Genomic DNA, 20,422 nt, shown 5'->3' with positions numbered 1-20,422 from the left:
TGGACAAGATCAAACTCATGTCGTTGGGCCTTTGAGAACGATTATGACAGGTCACTTGTGTAACTCTCAAAATCCATGTCACGACCTACACTCAGTTCATTGGTCAGATCAAGCAGTCAACCTCATGTCGTCTACAATGATGTGACTATTCTCAACTGTTAGCTCGAGCGGGCATTTCTAGAGACAAGTTAGGTCATGGCATAATCATGAAGTTCTTAAGATCTAATTCTTGAACCTTAAGAATTGGGAGCTTCTGTTATACCTAAAAAATTAGGGCTAACGTAAGCTTACATCAACAAGCACCAATCATATTTAGGAAGGCTTTGCGCAGTCTAGAATCTGTCACGTTGCCCCAAGATAGAGAGAATACAGCTGTCACCAACCCAGCAGATTCAGGTTTTTTCTATGAGTGAATGAGGGCTGCACATTTGTCTAAGCCCCAGATAATTTGAGGATATTTCCTAAGTTATCAACCCATGGGAGGCAAGGAAGGACTTGAACGACACCTACCCACTTGCAGATTTGTAGTCATTACCTTGAATTCAGCTATTATAAATAGAGGACTCCCTCTCTCATTTTCGGGATCTTTACTTTCATAACAATCAATAGTAAAGACAACCTACGAGAAATAGACTGACTGGATATTATCTCTGAATACTCAGTTATTGTACCTCTGTTTGTTATTTCGTTATGCGCAACCTCTTGTAAAACTCTCATATATAAAATAAACAATAGATGTAGGATTTGCTTTAAGCATCCGAACCACCATAAAAATCATCTTTCTCATTTATTATTGTGTCTTTGCATTTGATAATATTGTTTAACTTTGTCCTGACTCTTGAATCAATCATATCACGTATAATTTCTAAGAACAACTTAACACTTTGTACTTGTGAGTCGTTTGTGTCAAATCAAGCATCAACAATAATTAACTAGAATTCTTCATTAATTATATTAAAAAAAATGAAACCCAAGTAAAACGTACATAAATCTTCCCGAGTAATTGTAAATGGTCAAAGTCAACTTAGATTGTTCATTATTCATGTAACCAATATTTTGTTCTTATTAAAAATTTCACTGTACTTAATTTATTATTTATAAAACACTGACAAACAATCGACAATTAGTTGAAACGTCTTTTGCATGCTTGACTCGGTAGCCATCTTTTACAGTTGACTTTGAATTATACCATACAAGAGAGTATGATAGCAACTGCAAGCCTTTCGAAAATAATTGAATAATTGTGTTGAAGTATATAAGAAGTTAACGACATCAGCTAGAGGAGTTTAAGAACTGTTAAGTGTTGTTAGTTTAAGAAGTTAGAAACGACATAGTTTTGATAACACAATGCGAAGACAAATGCAAGCCGAAGAGATTAAGAATGAAAGTCCGTAGAAGCAGCTTTTCTTCAACAAAGCAGCTCAAAGTATTTCAATCAATCCAATGATAAAAAATAATTAGATTTGTGTTTGTTGTTTCCTTTATTGAACGGATGAGATTAGGTTTTCACATGAATTGCCATCTTAACATTCTTGAGTGAAGAATGAGAGAGTAAACTGAACAGAGTTCTAAAAATCGTGAGCTCTTTGATTTTGATTTCTTAACTGAACAGTAAAACATTCAGTGAGTGTTTTATACAAAGAAGAAACTGTAACAGACCAAAATGACATAGTTTTGGAGTTGCTGTTATAGTATTAGAAATTACAATAAGGACCTTCATATTTTGTCCTTTTCACATTTTGGTTAACATTCCCCCTTAAACTAAACTATCCTTTTCTCCTGCTGTCCTGCAAAGGATGAGCTTCAACTCCATGCAAAAAAAAAAAAAAAAACAAGAGCTGCCCAACACACAACCCAAGAGGGTTGACTTCCAATCAAAAAAAAAAAAAAAAAAAAAAAAAAAAAAAAAAAAAAAAAAAAAAAAAAAAAAAAAAAAAAAAAAAATCAGCAACGTAGGAACACAAAGCTTAGCTGAAAAAGTTTTCTCCAAACTTTAGCAGTAGAGTAAATTTCAGCAGCAGAGTACTTAGCTGCAGTAAGTTTCAATGCACGGTACTTAGTCTACAGTAAAATAGCCAGTAAAATAGCAACCTATTTCAACAGTCACATAGCAACAACCACTTCAATTACAGAGCAGCCAGTTCAATTATAGAGCACCATAATTCAGTGCATATTCCATCAAATTTCATAACAACCACTTCCATTACAAATGCAGACCACCATATTTCAACCACCATACACTTCAACAACCATTTCAAATTTCAGACAGCCACTTCCATTACAAATGCAAACCACCATACACTTCAACGGCTATTTCAATTTCAAAACTGCCACTTCTATTACAAATGCAAACCACCATATTTCAACCACCATACACTTCAACAGCCATTTCACCATATTTCACTACAGATCACCATATTTCAATACACAAAATTTTTCACTTCCAATTAGAATCAGCTGTAGTGATTCAGTAAAACAACAACTTAAACAGAATAGCTGCTTTAAGCACAGAAAACCATTAACATAATTTTGCTACTACAGATCACCACATTTCAACATAAATTTGCAACAATCACTTCAATTATAGAACAACATTAATCACTACTTTATCACAACAAATCACCATATTTCAATACTCATTATTTTTCAGTTTATACTCACAGGCCGTGGAGTGTCAACAACACAAAGTTTCTGTTTCAACTCTTGAAATTGAGTAATGGAGAGGGGTTTGGTTAACACATCAGCAATTTGCAGTTTTGAAGGCACATACTACACAACAGCTTTCTTTGCTAAAACTTGATCCAGATATAGTGAGTGTTAATCTCTATATGTTTTGTCCGAGCATGAAAAACGGGATTAGAAGCTAAGGCACAAGCGCTGACATTATCACACCAAATTACTGGACAAGAATTAAGAGATATTCCCAATTCAGAAAACAGACTTTCCAGCCATACCTATTTAGTTGTTGTATGTGCCAATGCTCTATATTCAGCTTCAGTAGATGATAAGGCACCCACTCTTCGCTTTCGGGAGCTCCACTGAATCAAATTAGGCCCGAGATACACACAGTAGCCACTGGTGGACCTCATGTCATCCAAATTACTACCCCAGTCAACATCTGCATAGCATTCAAGGTGAAGGGAAACTGTTGGTCTGAACTGAAGGCCATGAGACTGGGTTCCTTTAAGATATCTCAAAACATTCTTGCAAGCTTGCCATTGTAGCTCAGTAGGGGCTTGAAGGTACTGACTTAGCTTATTAACTGTAAAGCTAATGGCAGGGCTTGTTAAGATTAGGTACTGAAGAGCTCCAATAGTACTTCTATACAAACTAGGGTCTTTAAACAACTCACTATCTATGGCTGAAAGCTTTGTACCAGCAGCCATGGGAGTGAGGCAAGACTATGCATCTTGCATCTTAGTTTTTACAAGCAAATCAGTAACATATTTGGTCTGCTTCAAGTGAATTGCCTCATGTGTTCTAGTTGCCTCTAAACCAATAAACTAGGTCACTGAACCAAGTGTCTTCAAGGCAAACTGATTATTTAAGGTTTCAATCAGTTATAAAATGCAAGAACTGCTGGAGTCAGCAATTAGATGTCGTCCACATAAATGAGGACATAGAGAACTTGAGCATTATCCTTAAGGATGAATAAACTGGAATATGAAACTGAATTCTTAAAACTTTGTCCAATAATGCTTGTTTGAGTTTATCAAACCATGCCCTTGGAGCTTGTTTGAGGCCATAAAGAGCCTTGTTTAGTTTGCACACATATGAAGAAAGATGAGGAACTTCAAACCCTTCAAGTTGCCTCATATAAACAGTTTTAGTCAATTGGCCATTAAGAAAATCATTATTTATGTCAATTTATTGAATGTCCCATCCAGAAGAAATAGCAACTGTAAGAATGATTCTAATGGTGCTAGGCTTATGTAATGACTCAATTCTTATAAAAACATGCATAGTAAAAGTACATGTAACAATAACATAAAAAGTTGGGCCCAAAAATTTTCTTTTATTAAACATATGTACTCTTTATACTAATATATACAAGATTTATAACATATGCAAAACTATCAAAATAGGGTGGACAGTGTAGCCATTTCTCTTCGTGTGCCGATATCCATCCGACTGTGTCCTCATCTAGAACCTGCAAAACATAGGGAACAATTGGATGAGCACAAACAATGCTCAGTAAGTAAACCCCTGAACTCAAATATCTCCGTAACTCTTTCTTTAATATAACTATCTAATTTCTCTTTCTCATAACTCCTCTATGCTAACTTTCTTTCTAGTAAGTCACGGCCCCATCTGACCGGAGGCACGGCTGGGACTCGCTCCCACTCCCTGTGACTTCTACTCATTCTAGCCGATCGGACTTGGTTATGCATGGATTCGGAACCTTTGGCCATGTGAGTGCATAGAATCTCTCGGGTAAACTCGGGTATAGCCCTCATCCGCATGTACACTACGGGCTACACCACTTCTCTTTCTGATACTCTGGCCGCTTTCTTGATGCGGCGTACATGCGGGAATACTCTACCCGTACTCACAGGTTCCCCATCGCACAACCTACTCTATTCTCTTATTAAGCACTACTCTAGCTTTTACTCTATAGTGCTCATTCTCTCTTTCTCTCTACTCTTAGAGTAGTCTAAACTCAAAAGTCTCTACTCTTTCTCTACTCTCTTTTCTAATGCATAAGTAAAGCATAGTTAATGCACATCAATGACTCATACTCATTAATGCATTTATGAAAAGTAACTATGACATGTAGCAACAATTAAGGCTTTCTACCCTTACTTATGATTCTCTTGAGCATTTCATCATACAACTCATGTGCATAAACAACTCTACTCTAACTCTAGCTTTTCTCTTTTCTTTAATTAACCAAATGGGAGAAAACTCCCTCATAAGCTCTAAATTTCCTGTCAAAAGAAAAACACTTCCATAAGCTTGCTCAAAACTTCCTCCAACTTCTATCAAATTCAACCCAACATCAAGCAAGTAAAACACTTCTCATAACTCAATCATAACTAATAATCTCATTCAACAATTAAGTGAATACACATATATGTATATAACTCTACTCAAAAGAGTTCTTAAATCTTAACTTAGGTTGAGTTTACTTACCTTATGAGAAATTAGCTTCTTTAACACTTCTCCTTTCCTTTGGGAGCTTGCTTTTCCTCTACAACTTACCCAACAATCACAACATGAGACTCTAATCAAAACATAATAAAACTCTTAACTTAAGCAAAAATCCTTACCTTAGGGAGCTTTAGATGAAAACCCTACTAAAAGTTACTCAAAAAGGCTCTTGGAAATCCTTGGAAGATTGAAGGAAATTTGAGAGAGTTTGGAAGAGTGAAGGAGGCAGTGGAATGGGAAAATGAAGAGTTTTCAAAGACTAAACCCTTTTAAATATCTCTTAATAACTCATTCTTCCCATTTTGCCCTTGCTCTTTCATGAAAATTCCATCCATATCCTTTGATTCATTACTAACACACCCCCATACTAACATGTTCTCCTTGAAATTTCCTTACAATTAACTCCCCACTTTTCCTGCTAATTAGGGGTAGAATGGTCAAATTGCCCTTAGGGAAGAGAATATCTAAAACTTAACAAACATTTTGGTTGGACTGTCGCCACAGCGAGGAAGCTTCTGTCGCCGTGGCGAAAATGTCCAGAACATTTCCCCGTGGATTCAACACCCCTTCGCCGCGACGAAGATTATTCTTCGCCCCGGCGAAGCTTGGCACACTAAACTTCCTCTATTTTCAACCAATTTCAGGGCAAGTATTCAACACAACACTCAAACAAAGGTCAACCAAACGATATTACCAAGAGACCAACTCAAAAAAAGAGCAAAAGAAGGAACAATAACTACGTACCTCAAGTGGGGCGTTACAGCTTAATAACTGAGCTAAATGTTTCAAAGTAATCCAACCCAGGTGTTTGTTGGATACCTTTAGCAACTAGCCTAGCTTTATTTTTGGAGAGTGGCCCATCAACATTAAATTTTGTCCTGAAAACCAGGCTAAATGTTGGAAACTTTTAGCAACTAGCCTGGCTTTATTTTTGGAGAGTGACCCATCAACATTAAATTTTGTCTTGAAAACCCATTTGTTACTAACTACATTCATATTGACAGTCTTAGGAACAAGACTCCAGGTTTCATTTTTCATTAAAGCATTAAACTCTACTTGCATAGCCTCTTTCCACTCATTACTAGCAAGAGCTTCATTTACTATCAAGGGTTCAGGTTGGACAGTAGTTTTAGATAATGTAAGGGCAGTGCAAGGTTGTGTAGGGACTATTTTTGTTATTGAGAGTTCAGGTTGTGCAGTGGTGATGACAGTGGAAGGTTGTGTAGGAACTATTTTTGTTGTTAAAGATTCAGGTTGTGCAGTGGTGATGGTAGACCAAGTGTGGGCAGTCGAGGGTTGTAAAGAAGCTTTAGACCTGGTGATCATTGAGTGTGTATTGATGGTCATGGGTAAAGAAGATGAACTAGGAGCAGAAAATTGTGATGGAGTTAAATCTACTACAAGAGAGCAACCAGAAGGTTGAGAGGAGTGATGTAAATTGGGCTAATTAGTAGGCAAGGATAATGACTCACTGGTTGTACAATTGTTCTTAAAACAGGTAAAATCAATCTCAAGAGGGTAGGTGGATGAAGTTGTGTGAATTGTAGTGGAAGCTGATTTTGTAACAGGTGTATTAGAAGAAGTTGGACCTAAAGTAGTGGTGACATCTATAGGAACAGCAGTATGATGTGATGAAGCCAAAGAGACGATAGAATTAAAGTTAGAGCTGCAAGGAATATTAGAAAGAAATTAAAGTGCTAAGATTGAAGTGGGAACTGACTTACCAACTGTTGGATTCGGACATGGATCAGGACTAGCCACTATAGGAGAGACTTTGTCACTTATATCATGTGGGAGTTGAACAGAAACATAAGAAAAACTAGGAATAGAAGAGGTGGTTTCTGGTAAATCAAGTGGCGTAACAACAAAATGAGAGTGAGACTGATCACATTTAGTGGCAAAAGGGAACTCTTGTTCATTAAATTGGACATTAGGAGTGATATAAATTTTACCTTCAGAAGTCAAACATTTATAGCCTTTATGCACTAAACTATATCTAACAAAAGTGCATTTGGATGAATGGAAACTAAGTTTATGTTTGTTGAAATCTCTTAGGAAAGGAAAACAAGTGCAGCCAAAAGTTTTAAGTTTAGAATACACTGGTGGTCTGTTAAAAAGCACTTGATAAGGTGAAATGTAGTTTAAAACAGAAGTAGGCATTCTATTAATCAAGAAAATTGCAGTATCAAATGCAAATCACAATAAATGCAGTGGCATAGAGGCATGAGCAAGTAAAGTGAGGCCAGTTTCTACTATATGTCTATGTTTGCATTCACTTCTTTCATTTTGCTAGTGAACATGAACACAAGAGTGCCTAAACTGAATACCAGCAGTAGTAAGATATGACAGTAGACCCTTATATTCGCCACCTTGGTCGGATTGGAGACATTTAAGGTTACAATTAAATTGTCTCTCAACTAGGTGGTGAAACTTAATGAAAACAGAATTGACTTCAGCTTTTGTCCTTAAGGGAAACAGCCAAGTAAACTGGCTATAATCATCAATAAAATGGACATAGTATTTGAACCCTTCTAGTGAGGTTAGTAGGGCTGGTCCCCACACATCACTATGCACTAACTCCAGTGGGTGTGTGGCTCTAGATTGAGACAAGGGAAAGTGATTTCTATGCAACTTACCTAATCTACAGGCATCACAAAAAGGCAAGGCAAAAACTAATCCTAAGGCAAAAACTGATCCTAAAGGTTGTTTATCCATAGATGACAGAATATTGTGTAACACATCTGAGTGAGGATGTCCTAACCTATTATGCCAAAGAGATGGCATGTGTGTTTTGGTATTATTAACATGAAAAACAGTAGGTGAACTATGTGATAGGTTGGTGTTGTCTTTAGAGAGTGCTTTGGTGCTTAAATGTGATGAGATAGAAGAAATATCAGTGTTATAATTATGCAATGCAGTAGCAGAGAAGTCATCACCAGGATTATGCAAAACAGTGGGAGCAGTTAAGGAAGTAGAATCATTCAAGTTTTGTGTTTTATTAATAGGAAAAGAATTACAAGTATGTAGGACAATATTACAATCATCAGAATGGATTTCAGAACCTACCATCTTATTTCTAGTATAACAAGAGTAACTCATATCTTTTTCAGTACATTTATTATCACTGGACTGACTAACTGACGTAACAAACGACTAAGGAAAACAAGGACTAGAATTGTCAAACATAGCAGGTGAATGAGAGGAAAGAAATCTAGATGGAATATGCAACTGATATAAGCCAGCCTTAAGTCCTCCCTGCAGTAATGTTGCCTTGGTAGCCTTGTCCTTAACAACACAACAATCAGAGTCAAATTCAACAACAACACGGTTATCTTTAGTGAACTTAGATATGCTAAGAAGATTTTTAGTGATCCTAGGAACACACAACACATTTTTTAGATGTAAACATTTAGAATGTAAGGTATTTGGCAGGAAAGTAGAACTAATATGGGTAATGTGTAAGGACTCACCGTTGCCAACTTGTAGTTGCTCAACTCCATCATAATTTCTGCTGACAGTTAACTGATTGGGATCAGAGGTTACATGGTCAGTTGCTCCAGAATCTATGTACCAAGCTGGGTCAATAGGAGCATTGGAATTGGGTGTGACTTGTGCACTACAGGATTGACTAGGAGATGGAACATGATTAGACACAAAGTAAGCTTGGTTTGGTGTATAAGGTAGATTTTGTGGCTGTTGGTTGGGAACATGAAACCCTTGCTGAGAATGAGTGAAAAGAGGCCTTTTTTGTGAGTCATTATAATACCGTGGAACCTAAAAATCAGTAGTGTTCGTTGGTTGAGTTTGTGATCCATAAGAGATATATCCAGGCTGTAACTGCATACCATAGGAATTGTTAGTGGGAATAAGAGGCTACTGCTATTGAATAAAATGGGACTGCTGTGAAGTTGGACGACTGTTGTATCCAGAATTAACAGGGTTAGACATGCCAAACTGAGGGGAAATTCCAAATTGTGGTGGAGTCCCATAGTAAGAAGAGTTGTAGCGATGGTAGCATTGTATAGCCGTATGACCAACCTTATTACAAACTTGATAGATTGGCCTCCCTCGACCATTAGATCTTCCTCTGCCTCCACCACCAGAGTTATAACCTGAAGGTCTGAAAGGATAGGGAATAAGTTGTCTATATATAGAACCAGTATCTAATGAATAGATCTGACCGCCTTGATAAATTGAACCAGCATGCGTAGGATAAAACTAAGTTCTCGGCAATGATGTAGGCAAAGAAAGTGACACATTAGTCAATCCATCAGATGTTGTAGACATATTAGACAAACCAGCAGGTGTTGTAGGCATCTTGTTTGTGGTGGTCAGAGAAGACTGACTTTGTGCATTGTTGAGAGAAGCTATGTTGACCGAGCCTCCATGAAAATCTACAGAGTTAAACTTTTCAAGCCTCATTTCATATTTCTAAAGTAGAAACTGAGCTTCCTGTAATGTGATAGAATCAAATTTGGATTCGATTATGGAAGTTAGGTTGACAACCACAACATCAAATTCTGGACCTAACCCATCCAACACATACTGAAGGAGCTCTTCATCGGTAATCACTTGACCACTTGTAGACAAATTTTCAGCAATACCTTTCATCTTTTTAACAAACTCACTGACACTGAGGTTTTCTTTTTGAGTTGATTGAAGTAGACTCTTTAAATGTAAGGCTCTGGCTTTGGAGTCAATTAAAAACTCATTCTCAAGTGTAAACCAAACTTTAGTAGCGAATTGACACTTAGACACAGTGGAAAACATATTTTCAAAAATTGAAGCCAAAAGCCAAGTGAAAAGTAGTTTATCAGTTCTTTTCCAAGCTACATAAGCTGGATTTATTGTTTCTTTAGCTAGGGTTTCAGCTGATGTTCTATCACTTAGCTCAATTGAACATTTAGGATCAGTAAGAATAAAAGGTGGAGGACATGGAATTGAACCTGTCAAATGTTCTTCAAGCTCATGTGCTCTTGCCGCGAACAAAACTTGAGAACGCCAGAACCTATAATTGTCTGTATAGCTATCTCTTGTCAATTTTGGGCTAACGACTTGCAGATTTGATGGAAACACTGAGAACTGAGGATGAGATGAGCAATGAAGACTCTTCTCCATGTTTTTAGTTTGATTATCCGGAGGAATCGTAGCCATTTGACGCTTGTCGTCGGCTCTGATACCAAGTGAAGAATGAGAGAGTAAACTGAACAGAGTTCTAAAAATCGTGAACTCTTTGATTTTGATTTCTTAACTGAACTGTAAAACATTCAGTGAGTGTTTTATACAAAGAAGAAACTGTAACAGACCAAAGCGACACAGTTTTGGAGTTGCTGTTACAGTATTAGAAATTACAATAAGGACCTTCATATTTTGTCCTTTTCACATTTTTGGTTAACATCCTGTTCATTATATAAGAACAATTTGTAAAACAACATTGAGTTGAGTGAATTAATGTATTAGTTCTAAACTCAAGAAAGTTCTCGATTCTCTCTTGCCTTCTTCTTTACTTGACAAGAGCTAACAATCAAAATTTTCAGAAACTAACAAATTGTAACCAGCAATTAAATTTTGTAATAGAGTATTTTTTGTCGTTTATTTTGCAAAACATAAGATACTTAAAGAGTAGTAATGCAAATTGTTAACCTTGATCGATTAATTTTGCCTTTGTCTTGAGTTTGTACTACATTTTCTTGCTCAGAGGACAAAAAATAAATCTAAAACATTATCAGACTGCAAATATTGGTGCGTTAAGCATGAGGAAGTTTACCCAAAAGAGCCATGATAATTGATAACAGCAAACAAAGAGAAGACCTGTGTATGTCAACTAGGTTGTTGTGGGTTCAAAATAATTCTCTATTTTTATATAATTCTCTCACTTTTTCTTCATTTTCTGTCAAGCCAAACACTCCCATTTCACTCATCATTATTCGTTATAGTCGTAAAAAAATCTTCAGGCATATAAAATATGCATAATTCAATGGAAAGATAGTCATGCGAGCAAGAAGAAGATGATGCAGTATAAGAAAAAGATTTTAACATTGACACTCGAACCAGCTTAATTCATGATTTCCAACATATAAAGGAGTACAAGAATCAACTTTCTAACAGTAAAAAGAAGAAAACAAGAAATGGGAAATTTTAAAATGAACTAACTGGACTTATCAGATCCATGATTATGATCAAAACCACCAGCTTGGTAGATTTATCAGAAAACAAGAAAAGATTTATTCGACGAATAAACTATCATCGGAAAAAGATACATACTTTGGCCATAGGCGATCAAAGTTTTGATTGGTCACCACTGTCCGAGCATGCTTGGCGACAACACAAATATTGAAATGATCAGAACCTAATTCTCTATCTAACCATGAAACTAATCAACTGCTTTGAAAAGTGCATGACTTCTATATATTGGCCGCAGCAAGCTGGCAAAACTTTGATTGGGCCAAGAGCGGCACATTGTTGCATAGATCGGAAACTAAGGAACATTTTTTTAGTATCCCCGTCACGTACCTGATAATTATAATAATTAGGAATTATTTGGAAAGGGAAGTGATGTTTAGCCCCTACCTAATTGGTCTTCACTCCCCACTTTTAATTTTTTTTTTTTCACAAATTTAATCTTACTTTAAATTACTAGAAATAACACTATAATTTCAAAATACGATCATACTCTGATATATATTTTTGTTTTAATTTTTAACATTTAATCTTACATAAACCTTAACCCTAAATTTTCATAACATAATCTTAAATTTTATAATCATTGAAACATATTGTCTTATTTTAAATATTTGTTTGTTCGATGAATATTTAATATTAAAACTATGGAAAAAGTTATTACAAAACAGGATGAATCTGAATCTAAAGAAGAGAAAATAAGTTGAAATTAGAAAATTGGGGGAAAAAAATAAGGTGTAAAGAGAAAAACTAATTAAGTTTGATTTGGGGAAAATGATGTAAAACAAAAACCTAATTAAGTTTGAAATTGAGGAAAAATAAATAATTTAAGCTGAGAAGATTATTTTTAGCACTAAATAGGGTTTAAAGAGCCCTCTTTTTTTTTTTTTTTTTTTAAGATGTATACTTGACCATCGGGAGTGAAGATCAATTAGATGGAGGCTGAAAAATCACTTCCCATTCAAAAATTAAATTAATGTGTATGTGGGTTGTCCACACCAACTCTATAGTCTATACCCAATATAAACCCAATCGGTTTACCAAATTTAACCAATCTTAAATGGGAGGACTAAACCCAACCCAAATAAATCCAACAGGTTTTGTTGTCATCCCTCTGAGTAGATGCGATCTTGCTCAATCCAAGGGCCGTACATTCAACACATCCGATACCCCAATAAGGCTACATTTGATTTAATTAATAAATGATTGATCCGTTAGCTGCAGAATTAATGGAACGATGGTGCTTGCATGATGTCTCTAATTTTTGATTGTTGAAGGGTTTGGTTTTGGATTTGAGATATGGTCATAAAAGATATGCTTAATTCAATGAAAAGCTAGTCATAACAATGCAAGAAGATGATCCAGTATAAGAAAAAAGATTTTAACTTTTAACACTCACACCAACTTAATTCATAATTTCCAAATTATAAAAAGAGGACATTCAGAATCAACATAAATTCTCACCAAACAAAAACAAATGATAAAAGAACAGAAACAAGAACATGGGAAATTAAAAATGAACTAAGTAGATTTATCGATCAGATTCCATGATGAGGAATATTAAATCTACCAGCTAACTAGCCCACCACTATGACTGACTGGACACACACACACAAGATAATTTATTCTTCTGCAACATTAGTTATTAATAAAAGCTAAATAGTTAAGAGGATGATGAGTTGGTGTTCTTTTGGCTCGTTGTTGATGAAGTAACAGCATCAGGAGCAGGATTAGTTACTGGAGGTTTTCCAGTGTCGGTTGTTGGTGGATTTGATTGTGTAGTAGTGTTATTTGTATTGAGTAAATCATTGGTTTCTGGAGGACTTCCCTCGTCGATCACAGTCGCTAAGAATGCTATAGTGTTTTTATCTTTCTCTGCAACATTCAAGATGTTACCATTGCTTATATTATCTTCTTCTTCTACAACATTCAAGTTAACATTAGCGTTGATACTATTGACTGCCAGTGTGCTGTCAAGATTGTCTCCATTGATTTGTGGATCATTGTCCCCCTTTCTGATGACAAGAAGAATGAAAAAGAAAAACGTATGCAAATAAAATTAATTTTTATCGTACTAATAAAATATATATGCTAAAAGAAATTAAATATCAAGAAATAGATTAGAAAATTCAACTTACAACGTCATATTTTTTTGGTTGAATAGGGCTTCAAAATTAATGGACACAGCGAGGTGCATATTTCTTGGCTTTAAAGAACTGAATCTACCAATCAGAGCCATATTGAGCAAATAATGAAGAAGTTATAGCTCCTTTTAAATTGCTCAATCAATCTTGAGCAGTTAAAGAGGAGAGTTTGATGGGTTTCAAATTGAGCAAAAAGCACAGCGTATTTACACGCAAAATGTTGGAGAATATTAGTCACACTAAAGTCTACGCAGATAATTTTAAATGCTCAAAGTCAGCTTAAAATTTTCATTATTAATTCCTCTACTTACTACTTAATTAGTTAACATTGTTTTTTGTTTATGAAAAACATAACCAAACAATCGATAATTAGTTGAAACATTGCATGCTTTACGCGGTTGTCAATTCATTATTTGGCTACATATAGTAGGTCATTAATTTTTTCAAATTTTAGGTTTTTTACTAGAGACTGATAGCAACTGTAACCTAACAAGCTGTGAAAGAAAGACTTAATTAATATTTATATAATTAAATAGACCTGTATTATATTGACTAGAATCTTTGGCTTAAGTCTCCCAGGTAATTTTAAATGGTCAAAGTAAGATTAAAGTGTTCATTATTCACACTAGCGACTATGATAGCCACTACAAACAATCGATAATTAGTTGAAACGTCCTTTGCATGCTTGACTCCGCTCCGTAGCCATCCTTTACAGTCGACTTTGAATTATACCACACTAGAGAAGAGAGTATGTATGATAGCAACAGGAAGCCTTTCGAAAATAATTGTTTTTAAAAAAAAAGATTATCTTTTATTGATTATATCATTTTAAGGCTAGGATTTCTTTTTCTTATACTTTTACTATAATTAAAAAGAATTCTAAATCCTTTATTTTGCAAAACAATATGATACTTAAGAGTAGTAATACAATTTGTCAACCTTAATCGATTGATTTTAAGCCTTCATGAAGTTTTGCTTTGCCTTTGTCCAGACATTTTCTTGCTCGGTATTAGGAATAAAAAAGCAAGAAGGGTGTTTTCTGTAAAGTTTGTAAGTATCCTTGGGGTGTGTTTTGTAAAGATTGTAAGTAGTAAAAAAAAGGGTGCGTTTTTGTAAGTGTTCCAGCCTCTATATAAGAGGTTGTTACTGTTAGTTACAGTTCCAGTTTTCAGTTGTAACAAAAACGCGATTGTTAAAATAGATTAAGTCACACTTTTCATTCCTTTCTTTAGCTACAGCTCATGCTTAGCCCTCTTTTCTATTTTCTTCTGATTTTTCGTTCACTTCTTCTCAAATTAGTTCAAGAATCTTCATGGTATCAGAGCCACCGACATACGTCCATGGCGAATCTGACTTCTGAGATCTTGGATTCTGGTTCGAAACTTGTTAAAGAGCAGATTGACAGTGCGAGGGCAATGAGTTCAGTAGCCCACTCTTCACTTCCAACTCTTTCAGTCAAATTAGGGGAAAAGAACTACAGTTACTGGAGATCTCAAACTCTACCTGCACTTGCTGCTTACGAGCTCGATGGCTTTGTAACAGGTGTGAATTCATGTCCTCCTATGTTTATAGTTGAGAAAATGGTTGATTCTGAGCAAATGGTTAAGAAACCTAATCCAAAATATTTTGATTGGAAGAAAACTGATCAATTTTTAGTAAGCTGGTTAGTGTCCTCTATTTCTGAATCCATGTTTAGACATGTAGCCAAGTGTATAAGTGCGTATGAGATTTGGAACACATTAGAGCTGTATTTTCAGTCATTCTCTAAGGCTAGGACTTTACACTTACGAAATTTGTTGCAAAGTACCAAAAAGGAGTCCATGAGTGTTAATGAATACATCTTGAGGATGAAAGAAATAGGTGATGAGTTGGTAGTAAGTGGAGTTCAAATTGGGGAAGAAGAGTTGCTGTTATACATCCTGGATGGTTTAGGTCCAGAATATGATGTTATGGTAGCAAACCTTATTGCTGACAGTAGTAATACCACTATTCAGGAAGCACAACTATTGTTACATAAACAGGAGATGCGCATTGAAAAACAGAATAGTGTAATGAATAGTTTTCATGAGCAGATGACCTCTACTTTACTAGCTGCTAAGCAAGCCTCAGGTGATCCAAATAATGTGTCACCAGTTCAGAACTTTAATAGCAATTCACCGATTCAGAAACTTGGTCCTAGAGGAGGCATTTTTCAGAATCCTGGGTCTGGCCCTTTAGTTCAACCTAATATACCATACACACACCATGAAGGGTATACTCAACAGCCTCCTAATCTGGCCATGTACACTACTGTATCACCTCACCTTGCTACTGCCCAATATCTTCCTACTGGTGGTTTTCAGTTTAATAACAGTGGAATGAGAGGCAGAGCTCGTGGCAGAGGCTATTTTAGGCCTAGACTAGTCTGTCAAGTGTGTGGCAAATCTGGTCACTCAGCTCTGCAATGTTACCATCGGTTTGACTATGACTATCATGGTTTTCAATCTCACAACTCTTTTCCACTCCCACCAGCTAACTCACCCATATCTTCTCCTATTACTAATACCCAGCAATACTCTGGAAATGCCCATGACTCTGCTGCTCAAGTTCAAGCTCTTTATGTAGCAAATTTCCTACAACCAAAAAATGTCGTCAGCTCCTATGATGGTTTTCATGATTTCTCAGCTACTGGAGGTTCTTCACTAAGTCCTACTACACCCAAATATCATTCACAAGTACATGAAGTTCAGTCCTTTACTCAGTCTGGGTCTGTGAATTCTACCAACAACTCAACAGTGGGGTAGATGTCTGCTGCACCTGTGCTACCCAATTCAACTTCACAAGCTATTGCCATGCCACAAACAGTTGTTGATAAATCCTGGTACATGGATTCTGGGGCATCAAACCATATGACTGCAGATGTCTCTAATTTGATGTTGAAGTCACCTTATCAAGAAGGATCTCAAGTCCAGGTTGGCAACGGTCAATCTATTCCTATCACACACACAGGTATACTATTACTACCCTCTACTGAATCTAGTAGAATTTTACAGCTTCAGAACATTTTGTGTGTGCCTCATATTGCTAAAAATCTGTTGAGCATATCTCAAATCACTAAGGATAATCATGTGATTGTGGAATTTCATGTTGATTGTTGTTTAATAAAGGATAAACACAGCAAGGCTGTGCTCTTACAAGGGGTAGTGAAGGATGGTCTCTACCAACTCACTTTGCCATCACTTGGCAGCTCCACTACTGGTTCTACCTTTCAGCCTGGATACTCAGGTTCCTCAGCACTTACCTCACATGCAGTTACTTCATCTCTGTCTAATAAAGAGCAGTTTTCAGAATTTAGTCACAGTTCTGGTAGTGATTGTTCTACTACTAATAAGTCTAAAAATTTTGGATTTGATGAGTCATTGAATGTTGTTTCTCTTTGGCATGCAAGACTAGGTCATCCTAGTCAGAACATTCTTCATAATGTACTTGACATACTACATGTAAAGCATTTTGGTTCTAGAAATAAAAAGTTCTTCTGTGAAGCCTGTCAATATGGAAAGCTACAGCAGTGTCAGTTTCCAGTTTCTACTTTTAGGGCTCTTAGACCATTAGAAATAGTCTATTTTGACTTATAGGGGCCTGCTCCTCTTCTATCCACAGAAGGTTATAGATACTACATTATTTTTGTAGATGATTTTAGTAGATACACTTGGATTTATCCCTTAAAGCTAAAATCAGAAGCATTTAATGTGTTTCTTCAGTTTCACTGTTTTGTTGAGAAACAACTGGACACAAAAATGAAGTGTTTGCAAATAGATTGGGGAGGAGAATTCGGATCTTTTTCTAGTTATTTACAAAAACATGGTATTAAGTTTAGACATCCTTGTCTATATCTTCATCAACAAAATGGGAGAGTGGAAAGAAAACATAGGGCTATTACTGAATTTGGACTGTCTTTACTTGCTCATGCTGCCATGCCCCTGAAATTTTGGTGGTCTTCATTTAGCACAGCAGTTTATCTTCTCAATAGGCTTCCTTCAGCTGCTATAGAGTTTCTATCACCCTATGAAACATTATTCAAACAATCACCAAAATATACAGATTTGAAGGTGTTTGGATGCTCCTGTTATCCATTTCTTCGACCCTACCAAAAACATAAGCCATCTTTCCACACTGAGAAGTGTGTGTTCTTAGGATACAGTCTTGATCATAAAGGGTACATATGTATGAATGTTTCTGGCCGAGTGTTTATAGTGAAACAAGTAAAATTTTTGGAGACAGATTTTCCATTCAGAACAGGATTTCATTATGCAGAATCTGCCCCTTCCACTTCTGAATCTTCTGGTTTCAATCTCATTTCTCAATCATGGCCTCTTCCACAACCATCCTCATTATCTAAGGACTCACCTTTAGATTCTGTTATATGTCAGAATGACTCTCTCAGACCCACAGATTCTATTACACCACCTGTTCAGGACTGCAGTTTTTCTTCTCCAAAAGAAGCCTTTCCTGATGCTGATTCTCATCATTTATCCTCTCCCATAGGTATCTCTAAAGTACCAGCCACAGGCACACACAATCCTGGAATTCACCTTGAAGTTGTACTTCCCATAGCACCCTCTACAGCCTCTGTTCAACCTTCTGTCAGCACTGAAAATATCCATCNCTGTCACCCTATGAAACATTATTCAAACAATCACCAAAATATACAGATTTGAAGGTGTTTGGATGCTCCTGTTATCCATTTCTTCGACCCTACCAAAAACATAAGCTATCTTTCCATACTGAGAAGTGTGTGTTCTTAGGGTACAGTCTTGATCATAAAGGGTACAGATGTATGAATGTCTCTGGCCGAGTGTTTATAGTGAAACAAGTGAAATTTTTGGAGACAGATTTTCCATTCAGAACAAGATTTCATTATGTAGAATCTGCCTCTTCCACTACTGAATCTTCTGGTTTCAATCTCATTTCTCAATCATGGCCTCTTCCACAACCATCCTCATTATCTAAGGACTCACCTTCAGATTTTGTTATATGTCAGAATGACTCTCTCAGACCCACAGATTCTATTACACCACCTGTTCGGGACTGCAGTTTTTCTTCTCCAAAAGAAGTCTTTCCTGATGCTGATTCTCATCATTTATCCTCTCCCATAGGTATCTCTGAAGTACTAGCCACAGGCACACACAATCGTGGAATTCACCTTGAAGTTGTACTTCCCATAGCACCCTCTACAGCCTCTGTTCAACCTTCTGTCAGCACTGAAAATATCCATCCAATGATTACCAGGTCTAAAAGTTGTGGTCTCACTCATCCACCCCAAGCTCTTCTATCTACCAACACTATCTTACCTGAACCAAAATCCATTACAGAAGCCTTACAAACTCCTGAGTGGAAAGAAGCCATGGAGGCTGAATATCAAGCTTTGTTGAAAAATCAAACCTGGACTCTTGTACCCTATGAAGCTGGAATGAATGTTGTTGGTAGTAAGTGGGTTTTTAAAACTAAACTTCACTCGGATGGTTCACTGTCCAAATATAAGGCTAGGCTTGTGGCCAAAGGGTTTCAACAAACCCCTGGCCTTGATTATTTTGAGACCTTCTCTCCTGTAGTTAAAGTAGCAACTATTCGGATTATTTTATCTTTGGCTGTTTATAATGAATGGGAAGTGCAGCAACTAGATGTCAACAATGCGTTTCTTAATGGAGAGTTGATTGAACAAGTGTTTACGACTCCACCAGAAGGCTTTACTGATTTCTCTTAGCCTAAACAGGTGTGCCAACTACATAAGGCCTCATATGGCCTTAAACAGGCTCCAAGAGCTTGGTTTGAGAAGTTAAAAACTGCTCTTCTTTGCTGGGGATTTCAGAACTCTATTTCTGATATTAGTCTGTTTTTTTATAAAAAGGATTCTCATATAGTTTACTTACTAGTCTATGTAAATGATATTTTGGTGACTGGTAACAATAAGAAACTGATTGATGAAGTGGTGACTGATTTGAACAAAAATTTTGTCTTAAAAACACTTGGTCCTGTGAACTATTTTCTTGGTTTTGAAGTTCATAGAAATAGCAAGGGACTGTTGTTGACACAAAGCAAATATGCTCAAGAATTATTAGTTAAGGCTGGTATGTATGAATCAAAGCCCTGCAATACACCTATGGCTACTGGAGTTCGATTGGGGAAGGAAGATAGTACTGTTTTTTATCAGCCTTCATTGTTCAGAAGCATCATTGGGGGCTTGCAGTACCTAACTTTATCCAGACCTGATCTTTCCTTTGCTGTGAACAAGTTAAGTCAGTTTTTACAACAACCTACCGTTAATCACTGAACAGCCTGCAAGAGAGTGCTTCGGTATATAAAATGTACTCTAAATCATGGTCTTTTGTTTACTAAGAAGCAGCATTTTTTGGTGGAAGCATATGCTGATGCAGATTGGGCCAGTGATATGGATGATAGAAGGTCTACTAGTGGGTATGCTGTGTTCATTGGAGGTAATCTGGTCCAGTGGAGTTCAAAGAAGCAGAAAACAGTCTCTTTATCATCTACAGAAGCAGAATACAGGTCTTTAAGTACAGCATCTACAGAACTTGTGTGGATTCGAAATTTATTTGAAGAGATAGGTATCTTGGTAAATGGTTGTCCAGTTATTTGGTGTGACAACATGAGTGCTGAAGCTTTGTCTTCGAATCCTGTTTTTCATGCTAGGACCGAGCACATCGAAATTGATGTGCATTATGTTAGAGATCTGGTGGCAAAGAAGCAATTGAGTGTTCAATATGTGGCTTCTGAATATCAGGTGGCAGATATTTTAACTAAAGCTCTTCCCTGCAATCAGTTCACTTATTTGAAAGAAAAACTCACTGTGACCTCGGTGCTACCTGAGTAATACTGGTTTTGTTTCATTTCCTCTGTAAATAATGAGTATTGGTGCTTCTGAGTAATATTTGCTCAGTGTTTGTCTTGCT

The 20,422-nt window shown here is 36.4% G+C and overlaps 3 protein-coding genes across 3 annotated transcripts; 1 reads left to right on the top strand and 2 right to left on the bottom strand.

Annotated features, from left to right (window-relative positions):
• Window positions 1-2,954: 2,954 nt before the first annotated feature.
• Window positions 2,955-3,386, bottom strand: LOC116144631 (uncharacterized mitochondrial protein AtMg00810-like). The gene has a single exon (XM_031430072.1). It carries the CDS (start codon window positions 3,384-3,386, stop codon window positions 2,955-2,957), a length of 432 nt encoding a protein of 143 aa, XP_031285932.1.
• Window positions 3,387-12,798: 9,412 nt separating this feature from the next.
• Window positions 12,799-13,658, bottom strand: LOC116144633 (anaphase-promoting complex subunit cdh1-like). Its single transcript, XM_031430075.1, has 2 exons — window positions 13,470-13,658; window positions 12,799-13,346 (listed from the first exon to the last, which is right to left on the bottom strand). The coding sequence occupies exons 1-2, from the start codon at window positions 13,568-13,570 to the stop codon at window positions 12,995-12,997; spliced, it is 453 nt and encodes a 150-aa protein (XP_031285935.1). The 5' UTR covers window positions 13,571-13,658; the 3' UTR covers window positions 12,799-12,994.
• Window positions 13,659-14,584: 926 nt separating this feature from the next.
• On the top strand, window positions 14,585-16,258 carry LOC116144630. Its single transcript, XM_031430071.1, has 2 exons — window positions 14,585-15,017; window positions 16,140-16,258. The coding sequence occupies exons 1-2, from the start codon at window positions 14,717-14,719 to the stop codon at window positions 16,256-16,258; spliced, it is 420 nt and encodes a 139-aa protein (XP_031285931.1). The 5' UTR covers window positions 14,585-14,716.
• The last annotated feature ends 4,164 nt before the right edge of the window (window positions 16,259-20,422 follow it).

This window comes from Pistacia vera, unplaced genomic scaffold, assembly GCF_008641045.1.
Source record: "Pistacia vera cultivar Batoury unplaced genomic scaffold, PisVer_v2 Contig45, whole genome shotgun sequence".
NCBI classification, from domain to species: Eukaryota; Viridiplantae; Streptophyta; class Magnoliopsida; order Sapindales; family Anacardiaceae; genus Pistacia; species Pistacia vera.
Note: the sequence above shows the minus strand (reverse complement) of the source record. Positions and strands in the feature narration are given on the sequence as shown.